Below are 12729 nucleotides of genomic sequence, written 5' to 3' on the forward strand. Positions count from 1 at the left end.
GCACCCGCTATTAATGATCAAAAATAAAACAGTGAATAAACACATATTGTAAAAATGAATGGTCCTATTTCCAGAAGGTTTTCTCCTACAAAACTCTTTAGAAAATAAGTACTCATATTTGAGGGTGAAAACCCTCAAAAAACCAAAAACACATTTAACAAAAAAAAGAAAAAGATAGTAAAAGTTTTTACTTTTTAGTCGATACTTCGCAAATCATAATGGACTTTTCAATCATAATGGACTTTATACGGGTAAAGCATGCAGAGGGACTCCGAGACACACGCTTGGGGAGAGGTTTTTCAAAAGCATGAGTGGTAGTTTTTTTTCTCTGAAAAACTACCTGTACAAGTTAGCAGGTGTAAATGTTTGCAGGCACTTTTCCTGGTGTAATTCTCTAAGCGAAAGTATGCGCCCACTCTCCCGTTGACAATTAGTAGATTTTAAGACCTACGCGCGCGCACGTCCATGTGCGTGTGCTACCCGGTGTGCACACATGGACGCACGATTTTATAACATGCACACGGCAGTGCGCGTATCTTATAAAATCGGGGGTCGGCGCGCGCAAGGGGGTGCACATTAGTGCAACCTGCGCGTGCCAACGCCCACGGCCTTCCCCCATTCCCAACCCCTAAACTAACCTTCCTACCCCTTCCTCTAACCTACCCACCCCCTAGCCCTAACCTAGCCCCCCCCCTCCCCCACCAACTTTATCCTACCATTTGCGCCTGCCTCAGGGCAGGCACAGGTTGTGCGCGCCGGCACCCTACCGGCACACGATTCTCCAACACCGGCAAATGGCCACTGTGCCGGGGTCCTCTAGCCCGACCGCCCCACTCCTTTTTCGAAGCCCCGGGACATGTGTGCGTCCCGGGCTTTACGTGCGTGGCTGGGCCTTTTTAAAATAGATCCAGTGCGCGTAGGCCTTTTAAAATTCGGGCCTTAGTGCAGAGTCTGCAGGTAAAAAGTATCTACAGACTGCACTTAGATGGCCGGTCTTAAAATAACACCCACAGAGGACAGCTTTCAAAGCTGTTTCCTGTTTTGCCTGCAGAAATGGACTTTTTTGAAACTTTATGTGGGTAAAAAGATGTGCATTCGTTGATAACGCATGTATATTTTGCCCCCGGGAAAAGTAGGCGGGCTCAGAGGAGGGGGCTAGGTCCGGGGAGGCAACAATTTGAGTAGTTCTGGCCAGGTGCAAACCTCTACTGGTACTTTTTCCGAGGGCAATCATCAAAGCGAAATTACCCGTGTAATTGGTTATTGGTGCAAATCACATGGGCAGTACCTACCCGTGAAGTTTGCACCAAAGCGAGCAGTTTGATTGTTGCCTCTCGGAGACTGCTTTCCTGTCTCTAAGAAAATGAGGGTGTGGAAGTGTACAGGTCACCACTGTTCAGTAGGCCGATAAGCAGAGACGTTATCGGGGTAAAATGACCTGGGTAACTTCAGCCAAGCATTCAGGGGTAACTCACCCAGGTAAAAGTGCTGCTGAATATCCTTGGCTGATGTTATGCAGATAAACTTATCTGGGTGAATTTGGTACTCACTGGCCTACTGAATATTCTTTAAAAAAAAGCCACCAAAAGCTAGTGGTTATACAATCTCCAATTTCACCCCCCCCCCCCCCCCACCCCCAGTATGTTTAAAAATGTTGCATGGCCAACCAAGAGTCCCCACCCAAGATATACAAACCTTTTAGCGTGGCCAAGAGACTCCCCTCCTGCCTCCCAATATAATTTAAAATTATCCCACAATGAGCTGCGCTATATTGGGTCAACAGTGTACTTTTTAGCCAGATTTTCGGCCAGACCAGGTTACCCAGGGAAATAGCTATTTCTCTGAGTAAATGGCTTTCAAAATTGTCCTTGGTGTCCTGCTGCCACCACTCGCCCCTCCGTGTCTCACCTGTCTGTGAATGAGAGCCATATAATCAAATTTGAATTAATAAAGAACTCTGTGAACCTGCGACACCAGGTAGAGTGGAAGTATGTGCCAGACTGGAAGATGAATTTTTTTTAATTACAGCAGCTAAACGTTTTCCCCCCATTTAACTCCTCTTCCCACTCACCTCTGCCCTCCAGCTCCTTGGTAGTAGGCCAGGACCTGTGATGCTCTTGGGCACCCGGAACGAATGCACCCTGCATCGGGTTGTACAGTGGCGGAGATTTTGGCCCCTGAACGCCGCCTCCAACAGCCTCCCCAATGTCTGAAACAAAGTTTTCTTGTTTTTCATTTTAGGCTAAGTGAACTGAGTGGTTGTTATTAAATCAAGTACAAATCAATCCAACTAAATACTCTTAAAGAGTTTTAGAACAGATTTTTGCTACATGAATTTGCTTTTGCCTTTCCTCTGTTTTAATATTCAGGAAATGCTGGAGAAATCTGGATATCTCTTGAAAATGGGTGGCAAAGCTAGGAGCTGGAAGCGGCGCTGGTTCGTTCTTAAAGGTGGTGAATTACTTTACTACAAGTCACCGGTAAGGGAGCTCATATCTGTGGCACTTAGTGGCTCTCTACAATTCAAAATCGGAGATTGGGTATGCCGGCATATTTCTGATCTTAGTAACTCTGCTGATTGGTCATTAAAGCATGCAAACAAGCACAGAGGATCCCTAGGGGCAGAAAAGCAACCGCAAAACTGGAGAGCAAGGATGGTCTGTGACCACAGCAATACATGGAGACGCAGGCAGGTCAGATGGGTCTTCTGTCCGCCTGTTTATTTCCTCGTATCTATGTTGTTTGCCTTGTCCTACTGACCCTCATTTTGCAGGATTTTGGTGCCAAATCTTTCTGAACTAAGAGAGTGGAACTAACTGACATAAAAAAAATAGTTATTATACCTTTAAAACCTGAGCTATTCATACTCTTGCACCTGTGTAATAAGGTGCGCTCGACAGTGCACACATGCTAAGTCGTGTTGTGGGCAAGTTTTTTTGTGCGTACAAAGTTCCTCTTAAGGGTAGATTTTAAAAAACTTGCGCGTGTTAAAAACGGGGGTTATGCACGTGGCTGGGCCTTGCGCGCTCCTTGCGCCTTTTCAGAGGGGCCCGGCCACCTGCGTAACCCCTGTTACGTGCAGAACTGCCGGGCCTCTTTGAAGGTTCGGGGGTGGGGGAGGCAGGCCGGGACAGCGCCATTCATCGCTGTCCTCCGGTGCACGCAACTTACTTCGGGACGGGTCCTGAAGTAAGTTAAAAAAAAAAAAAAAGGTAGGACTTAGGGACTGGGGAGGAGAGGGAAAGGGGAAGGGAGGTTAGAGTAGGGGGTAGGGATGTTCCTTCCCAGTCCACTCCTTAATTGGAGTGGCCTGGGAGGGAACTGTTGAAGGCTGGGCTGCGTCGCCGCACGCTGATTGATTAATTCACCTCCCCCCTTGCGCGCGCCGCACTCACGTGCGCGCGTGGTATATAAACTCTGGCGCGCGGCCCCTGGATTTTATAACTTGCGCGCGCCACGGGTGTGCTGGTAAACATACCAGCTTTTCACTGTCGGCTGTTTCTTCACAGAATCATCATCAAAAAAAAGTTGCCTCCAAACTATTCTGCCAAGTTAAATGCACTACGAAATAAAGTTTTGTTTTTTTTAACAAAGAGCTTAGCACACAAAAAATGTGTGCACAAATGTGAGTAAAATGTGCACACAGATTAGCATTCTTCATTGCAAGTCCCGTGTTAATCGTAGCATTAGCTATTACTCCCCAGTGCAGAGAGGTGCACGGGCTCAACTCGTTTTCTTAATGCTGGAAATGTAGCTCTTGGTCAGAGGGGGAGTGAAGTTTCCGAGCTTGATAGTCAGCTGCCGTATGGCCAGCAATGTTAGCAGGATAAACCTAAGCAGCTAACTCTGCAGAGACACTCAGCGGCATAGGTGCCCCGGCTATCTTAAAAGTTATCTGGATACGTTTATCTGTATAACTTTAGGACAGCTCTTTGGCGGCTCCAAAGTTATCCGGCTCTGTTCGGGGCATAATGCTGAAAATTATCGTCTATCTGGCTAATTTAACTAGTTAGTCAACCTCGACCCGGAATGCTCATACCCCATACCCCGCATATGTTCTACTAACATTTTAGTCGGATAAGAAAATTAGCTGGCTAAGGCCTGGATTCTCTATGGTCGCAGACCTTAGAGAATCTGGCGGTAATGGGGGGCGGGAGGGGGGGGGGGGGCAAAGCGGGGTGCGGTCCTGCAATAGCCGGCAGCGATCGCACCTCCGCGGTGCGATCGCTGCCGGCTTTCGCGCCGAATAACTACACCATAAAAGCTGGCGCGACTCCTCCTCTTCTGGGACCGACTCCGCCCCGAGCTAGCTATCGCAGGCGAAAAGTCTCTTTTCACACGTTAGAGAATGACCCCCTAAGTCTGGGGCAGTGAGCACAGCCAAGGTACTTGAAAGCCATCATTTCTCCAGCTTGACAAATGGTGTTGAATACTGGAGCCTCTGGGGCTAGTGCTAGTCCTTGGGACTGAACCTAGAGTTCATGGTGTGTGTGTGGGGGGAGGTCCCGGATTCCGGATCTATGCATATAAAACCAGTTTGCACAGAAATCCTGTTTTATGCACAGAGAACATGTTTTGTCCTCAAATCATGTTTTAGGTGTGCCAAGCATGTCTTTCTGTGCACATTTTTGGGTTAGCGTGCTTTTTTTAAAATTCTCGATGCATTGGCTTAAGGCATTGGGAGTTTACTCACGTGCTAAAAAAAAAGAGAGTTGTGAAAATGTGCACTGAAGTGCAGCACACATTTCTTACTCTGATCATATATCGGGGTCCTCTGTTATTATCTTCTCATTTTTTCATTATGTAACGTTAAAATGTGGGTACATGGAAATTCATTTTAAATTCATATCAAAATGTAACTAAGCTCCCAGTTATTCTTCTAGACTGTTATGTTTTATTTTTTACTTTTTGCAGAGTGATGTAATCAGGAAGCCCCAGGGTCACATTGAGCTGAGTGCATCCAGTCAGATTGTAAGAGGGGATGGAAAGCAAACCTTTCAGGTACAGCAGCACCAGGGCATTTACTTATAGCGGGGTGATGGATGTATGGCACATTCTCCCCACCCGATGGAAGTGAAGGTGGGGGAGTAAAAACAGCCTGAGAATGCAAGCACAGAGGAGCCCTGCTTATGGGAGGCGAGGATGAAGCCAGGGATCCAGCAGCAGGAAAGCCGGAAATCGAGTGATGTAGTGGGAAGGCAGAATGAACAGGCTGGATGAACCCTGCAGCTTTCATCTGCCCTTGGGTTTTGTTTTACTCAGGATTGTTGCAGCTTTTAGAAAAGTCAGTAGTTACAAATTATTGATTGTTTGCTCAGAAAAGTACACAGAAGCTAAGATGTAGCTTATTATTTTACCTAAAAAGCCATTTGTTACTAATTAGTTGCTACTTTGAAAGTTTTCTGCCATGGTCACAGAACAGGTGGGCCTAGGAAGTTACGCTGGTCTGCAGGAGAATAAAGCAGCGTGTCCAATGTCCATCACAAAAATGCTGGGAAAAATAACAAACAGCAAATGAGCTTCATTTTTTGCCACACAAAATAATCTTGACTGCTTGTTTAGGTTGTTTGTAAATAGTGATTTTCACTTATAACTATATCTATATATTTATATATACAAAATTTAACATGCATAAGATATATATATATATATATATATAATATGAATTAACTGATTGGGATAAGGGATTTATATAGATGACTAGAAACAGAGTCTATATATGTTGTGCGCAATATTGGGATTAGGGATTTCTGCAAAATCACAGTGGCTATACTATTTTAGCGTTGTATTGAAAGAAATATCATAAGAGGGTATTCTTATTACAATTCATGTAATGCGGATTTGTGAGTTTTTTATGGATGAGTTGTTAGTATGAATGAGAATGTATGGGGTGTGAGTGTTTGAAATTTTTAATGAAGAATGTTTAACAATGTTGACTGTTGAAATGACCGCAGATTCAAAGAATATGAAGTTTAATGTAGTTTGTATTTATTAGAATTTGATGAACAATAACATCATTTGTGGTTTAGTGAACGTTTGAAATTATTGATATGTGCTTGTATCCCACTCTATTGAGTGTTTTTTCTTGTGTATTTTCTTGTGTATATATATAGATATATATACTTAGATTTGATCTATGAGCGCCATGAACATGCATATTTTCGTTAGTCCGTGAAAAACAACCTAATTAGGCACTGGCTAGTGAGACTAATTGCCCTAACAGCCCTGTCCTTGCTGGGGATCAGATGCTGGCACTAAGAATTGCCTGATGTGGGCGCTAGCAGCAGAGCACAGCTGTTAATTACTTCCTTTTTCATTCTTCTGCAGCTAATGCTGCATTCTCTCAAGACAGAGCCAAAGACTAATAGCCCAGAAGCGAGAAATGATGGATCTTACGAACTGCGTAGAGCAGGAAAGCTCAAACCACCACGTAGCAAAGTTTGGATGCTAAAGCTCAAAAAGGATGTACACAGCTGAATTCTACAAACAACGTGCTGGGTGGCAAAGGAACACTCGCTAACTGTCTCCAGCTTTCATTGTTTATTCTAAATCCACAGGTCTCCACTCCGGTTCTCATGGTGCCCAAACAGTTCTTTCACAGAGTAACAAACTATGCATGTTGGTGGGGCTCATAGACGAAATCTATGTAAATATATCTCATGCATGTTCATTTTTGTATATACATCTATATATCCTGAAAACCAGCCCCAGTCAGGAGGCTGGAAGGATCAGAGTTGAGAACCATTGCTCTGAGTCAGGTTTCAGTGGAAATAGATTACTGGAAAAAATAGCAGCAGCAGATAAAAGTAAATAAGTCCACACCTGATGCCGAATAAGGTACTTATATCTTGGCAGATCTTGCTAGAATGTTCTGCAGATAGCTATGATAATACATAGACATAGAGCTAGAAAGAGAAGATTGTCTTCTGATCTCTACTCTGGTCATATTTCAGTTGATGACTGAGAAGCGAACGTTTTACTTGACTGCGGACTCTCCCAATCTCCTGGAGGAGTGGATCAGGGTGCTGCAGAGTGTCCTGCGGGTCCAGGCTGCCAGTGTGCTTTTCTCTCAGCCAGACATCCGGCCCTTGATGAAGGGACTGCTCACCAAGGCAAGGACAATCACTTCTGCTCAGCAGCCTCCGGCTCTGGCAATGCTTCAAGCCCTGAGGGATGTGCCTACCGCTGCCTATCTCCTTCTCAGCCTGTCATCTGTGAGCTGTCACACACCCAGAATTTAAAAAAAAAAAAAAAGATCCCTTTGTACTGCTGCAAATAAGACAAATTGGTTCCATACCCATCTCTGCACTATGAGTCCCTGGTCAGCCCTGCTTTGTTATTTAATTGAAATCACTTTTTTGCACTTTTAGTTACTGCTTGGCTTTTTCTTTCTCTGCTTATGACATCATGAAACAACTGTGAGCTCATTGTTTGATGATATCTTGAGCAAATGGAACATAACATGAGGTCTTAATTTGCTTTCACTGAGCAGTTCTTTCTACAAAATGCCTTTGAAGAGGCATTCCACCCTGGCTAACTCCTTAGAGCAGTAGACATCTGCAAAGGCAGTAAGAAACATAGCATTTACAAGCGATTTTCTCCCTGCGTGGGTGTATAATGTTATATTTATGCACTGCATACCCGCAGATAACGTTTCATCTTAGACACGTTTTTCTTTGGCTGCGATGAAGTGTCTGTTTCCAAAGCTGTAATCTCTCTCTCTCTCTTTGTATTTTAGCACACATGTTTTTATTTTGTTTATAATTTTGTGGGCTTCAGATTTGCATCCCAAAACCTCATAATACACTTATGCCAGAATGAGTATTTTCCCACCAGAGGCCATGGAATATTCAGTTCAGTGTAATTTTACTTAAAGGTCTATATTAAAAAAACTGGTGAGTGAGTAAGTTATAGGGATCTGCACAGCCAAAATCTTTGTTTCATTTTCAGGCCATTTTTGGCCCAAAATTTGTTTCAGGGTTTATGGGGGGTTTTGTTTAAATTCATTTGTATTCATTTGAAATTCATTTTGCAAATAGTGTGCACTATTTTTCAAAATGAATACACATGAAATAATTTGGGGCCATTTTCAATTCATTTCAGATTTAACAAAATGAAATGAAAATGGCCATTTTCAGTTTGGATTACCATTCATTTTTAAACAAATGCAGAACCCTAGTAAATTATCCAGATAAAATAATCTGGATAACTATTCAGATATTTATCCAGATATCGGCTCGGGCGCAGCCGATAAACAAAACCGCGATCGGGCCGCACAAAAAAAAATTAACAATGTGAATCGGAACTGGAATCGGAACCGATTCCAGTTCCGATTCACATCTCTAGATTCTAACAGGTGCCACAATAGGTTCAGTTACAATATATTAAATAATACAATCGATTGTTTAGTGAAAACGGTCATGACCAGGTGTGCCTGTAAGGTACTATTCACAGATAAAATACATAATCTTTGTGTTTTACAATTATGTTTTATTTGAAAGAGTTGTTAGACTATTTTAATGCACATTCTGAGAATAGTGCTGTGTGCTATTGCTTTTCTGCCTATTCTTGTTTATTTTCTATTCTCCGGTCTCTTTATAAAAAGCTTGTTTAAAAAGCCATGTTTTTAAACTTTTCTTAAAGGTTTTGAGATCCCTTTGTACTCTGATCTCTAGAGGCATTGTGTTCCAAAGTGTGGGGCCTGCTAACCATAAGGCCCTTTCTCTCACTTGGGTTAGTTTTGCTGTCTTTACTGAAGGAATGGTTAAAAGTGTTTTGTTTGCTGAACGAAGGTTTCTGTGTGGGACGTGTACTTGTAGTGCTGTGTTTAGCCAGTCCGATTTTTCATCATGTATTAGTTTATGTATGGTAAATAAGACTTTGTATTTTATTCTGTGTTCAATAGGTAGCCAATGCAATTCAGCTAGGGTTTCAGTTATATGGTCCCTCCTTTTTCCGGTTAGTATTCTAGCTGCTGTGTTTTGAAGTATTTGAAGTGGCCTTAATGTTGTATTCGGGAGTCCTAGCAAAAGTGCATTACAGTAGTCAGTGTTGGAGAAAACTAGTGCCTGAAGTACTGATCTGAAATCAGCTGGTGTTAGTAGTGATTTTAGTCTTCTGAAGATGATGAGCTTTGCATAGCCTTCTTTTACTTTTAGCGATATGTGTTGTTTTAGGTTGATTTCGGGGTCCATTATTATTCCAAGGTTCCGTACTTTTTCAGCTAGTTCAGATGTATTTATTTATAGACATTTAAAATTCTGCTTTTTACCAAAAAGGTGGGTTACAAAATTAATTACAATTACAGTTAGATCTTAGTTTACAATAATCACAGAATTAACAATCATAAGGCCAGAGTTGGAAGGAATAGGAAATGTAGAGTTTTTGTAGTCAATAGATTTGTGGCAGAGCACATCTGATGGCTTTGTCTCTTAGAAGTGTAAGCGGTAAGGGCGGAACAGGAATGGGTAGAAAGGGAGCACTGTAGGCATTGGTAGAAGGATAAGAGACCATGAGTAAAGAAGCTAGAAAGCCTTTGGGGGTTGATGGGTGTCCTATGGTAATAGTTGGTAGTTTTTGCAAGGTGGATGTTTCTGTTATGGGGATTGATTGAAGGTCTGGGTGAATAACTATACCTTGATTTGTTTTCTGAAGTTAAGATAGCTTGTTTTGAGATAAAGGGGCGGTGGCTATTTGTCCCAAAATTTTTGGGTATGGCAGTTGAATTTATTTATTTATTTATTTAAAGACTTTTATATACCGAAGATCATGTACTGGTACATATCGCTTCGGTTTACATATAACCAGATTGGGCATTACCATAGATATGGTGTACATAGAACAATGATTAATAATCAGAAATCAATAAACAGTAAACATGATGCATAGAAAAACAGTAAACAGAATGCATATAACAATAAATAATAATAATAATAATAAAGAATAAATAAGAAGTAAACAGTTGGTGTAACTGTGTGGAAATAAACACTATTTAAACTGGTGGAATTGGTGGAATGCCCACAGTCTTGTGTAAATGAGCTTCGAGTGGAAGAAAGGAGGATCATTTGTAAAGATCAAAGGTCTTTTGTGGGTGAGTAGGAGAATAGAAGCTGGAAGAGATACTCAGAGACCAGTTTGTTCAAACATTTGAAAACTAGGCAGAGGGTTTTGAATGTATCTTGTATGTGACTGGGAGCCAATGCAGCTTCTTCAGAATTAAGAACATAAGAACATAAGAAATTGCCATACTGGGTCAGACCAAGGGTCCATCAAGCCCAGCATCCTGTTTCCAATAGTGACCAGTCCAAGTCACAAGTACCTGACAAGTACCCAAACATTAAATAAATCTCAAGCTACTATTGCTTATTAATTACCTTCATAGCAGTTTATGGATTTAACCTCTAGGAACTGCCTAGAATTGCCTTATGTGGTCTGTTCCTTTGACCCTGATCAAAATTCTGGTGGCTATGCTCTGTAGGAGTTGGAGGATTTTAGGTTGTACTGTGAAAGGCTGGCAAAAAGAGAATTGTAGTAGTCCTCATGTCTGGTGATTAATGCATATATAATGGTAGCAAGGTTGTGTTTCTCGAAGTTACGCAGTTGGCGAATCTGACGCAGGTGCATAAAGGAGGTTCTCACTACATTTGAAAGATGGGATTCCATTGTAAGGTTATAGTCTGGGTGAACCCCTAGACTTTGTACCGAGTCTTTGGGGTGTAAGGGGGATTCCTGAAAAAGAGAATAGTGATACTAAGGGGTACTTTTGACAGCTTAGCCAGAGAAGTTCGGGCTTAGTGGGGTTTAGTTTAAGTTTGTGGTTCTTGAGCCATTGTGCTACTGCTGTTAGGCAGTGGTTGAGATTAGTAACTGAAGAGGTTTGATGTGGACCTAGTTTTGTATACAGATGAATGTCGTTTGCAAAAAGGTGACAACTGTGACTGGATAAGGTCACAGACTTGACAAATGTATATATTGAATAGGATCAGAGAGAGCACTGAACCTTGTGATACTCCACAGCTCTTTTGGTGAGGAAGACCTGTTGGCCCATGAGACAGATTGAGATTTCTAGGAAAGATTTAAAACATTTAAGGCTGTGCCTTCAATTACAGTGTCCCTTAATTGATATAACAGTAGCTGGTGGCTGACTGTGTCAAAGACAGCGGACATAACCAGTAGAATTAGGAGAGGGTTGCTGCCTCGGTCAGCATTTAGACAAATGTTGTTGGATATGGCAAATAGGACAGATTCAGTTCCATGTCCTTTTCTAAATCTGGATTGGTAAAAGTGGAGGATGTTGTTTTCTTCTAGGAAGGCAAGGTATTGGATGTAGACCACCTTGTCCACTTGTTTAGATAAAAGCTGGAGACTGGATGATAGTGTCAATTATTTTGGGGTCCAAGACTGCTTTATTCAGGATAGGTTTGATTATGGCCTTTTTTAGTTGGGGGGGTGGGGGGTAGTTTGCCTTCAGTTAGTTTGGTATTTATTATGGTGGTTAGCCAGGGGGCTAGGCTTTCCTTTAAGTCACAGATGTATTTGGGGAATATTAAGTCCAGTGGGGATACAGATCAACTGATCGATCGTTTTGGAGGATTTTTTTTTTTTTTTTGCATCTTTGGGGGAAACAGTACTGAATGTGGACAATGGTATGCTATCTGGAGGGTACTGGCTTACTCTAAGTGGGTTTGAGAGAGGAGAATCTGAGGTTGAGAGGGGCGTGTAAGGGGAACATATGTCATTTAGGCTGGGGGAGAGTAAGGGGGAAGGAGGGGTGTGGAAGGAGCCTTTCCTTGCCATGTCTCTAGCCCTGCCCCCTTTTTGTCCAAATAACTTTATCCACACTATAATTTTGTGCAGACAAAGGGGGAATAGTTTTTAAAGGAGCAGAATTTTGCATGTAAAAAATGATTTTACCTGTAAAACTCTTTTGAATGTAGATCCCTTAGGGTTGCCCTAATAGGATCATTAATGAAATAAAATAGATATGTGAGAAAAGTAAAACAAAAGGAACAACAAATCTATTGGCACCATTTAAAGGCCTTTTCATTCCAACATGCTGTGCCTCATGGGGCATTGCTGAGGATTCTCTCTGATCCCCACCACAGACTCTGAAACAGCTCAGACCCTTCACCAAGTCAACGTTTTCCCCCTTTCTCACCAATAACCCCTTTGCCCTGAATGCACACTGATGTGGAAAGTGTAAAATAGGCAGCTGTGCTGGTGTGGCTTTGCAGTTGGGGATGCAGCATATAAACCTGAGTGCTGGCTTGAACAGCGGGACCTGCAGGGGTTGCTCATACTTCCATGAACAGTATAAACTGAATCTTATTTATACATATGCAGGTATGCATAATCTCTCATAGTTCATCCTCTTTTAATAGACCCCCAAGGGTTCTTCCCTGCCAGGTGCACTCGAAGAAAGTCTCTTCTGAGACTTAACTTCCCCACCTTTCCCTTGACTGGTAGGGGTCTGGCCCATCTTTCCTCCCTCACCCCCCTTCCCCGGGCTCAAACATTGCCTTTTGCAGCACAATTGAACCCTCCCCAGCCCTTTGGAGCTCCTGTGCCACAGCCCTGAGGTACTGAACAGGCCCAGCCTTAATCTTATTGATTTATCTTTTCATTAAGATCTTTCAGATGTATTCAGATGTGCTGATGCTTTGATAATGTGGACATTGAAATGCTAAGGTATGGTTAGTTAAAAAGATTTTCCAAAAGGCAGGGATGCCC

General features: G+C 42.4%; 1 protein-coding gene across 4 annotated transcripts in view; it reads left to right on the forward strand.

Moving 5' to 3' along the window:
- The window catches only part of PLEKHH2 (pleckstrin homology, MyTH4 and FERM domain containing H2), a 230063-nt gene that overhangs the window by 113930 nt on the left and 103404 nt on the right, over nt 1-12729 (forward strand). For all 4 annotated transcript variants that reach the window (XM_029593328.1, XM_029593325.1, XM_029593326.1 and 1 more), the window contains 3 exons: nt 2370-2480; nt 4915-5001; nt 6954-7112. In XM_029593328.1, the coding sequence (XP_029449188.1) occupies nt 2370-2480; nt 4915-5001; nt 6954-7112 (357 nt within the window). The remainder of the gene's footprint in view (nt 1-2369; nt 2481-4914; nt 5002-6953; nt 7113-12729) is intronic.

This window comes from Rhinatrema bivittatum, chromosome 3, assembly GCF_901001135.1.
Source record: "Rhinatrema bivittatum chromosome 3, aRhiBiv1.1, whole genome shotgun sequence".
NCBI classification, from domain to species: Eukaryota; Metazoa; Chordata; class Amphibia; order Gymnophiona; family Rhinatrematidae; genus Rhinatrema; species Rhinatrema bivittatum.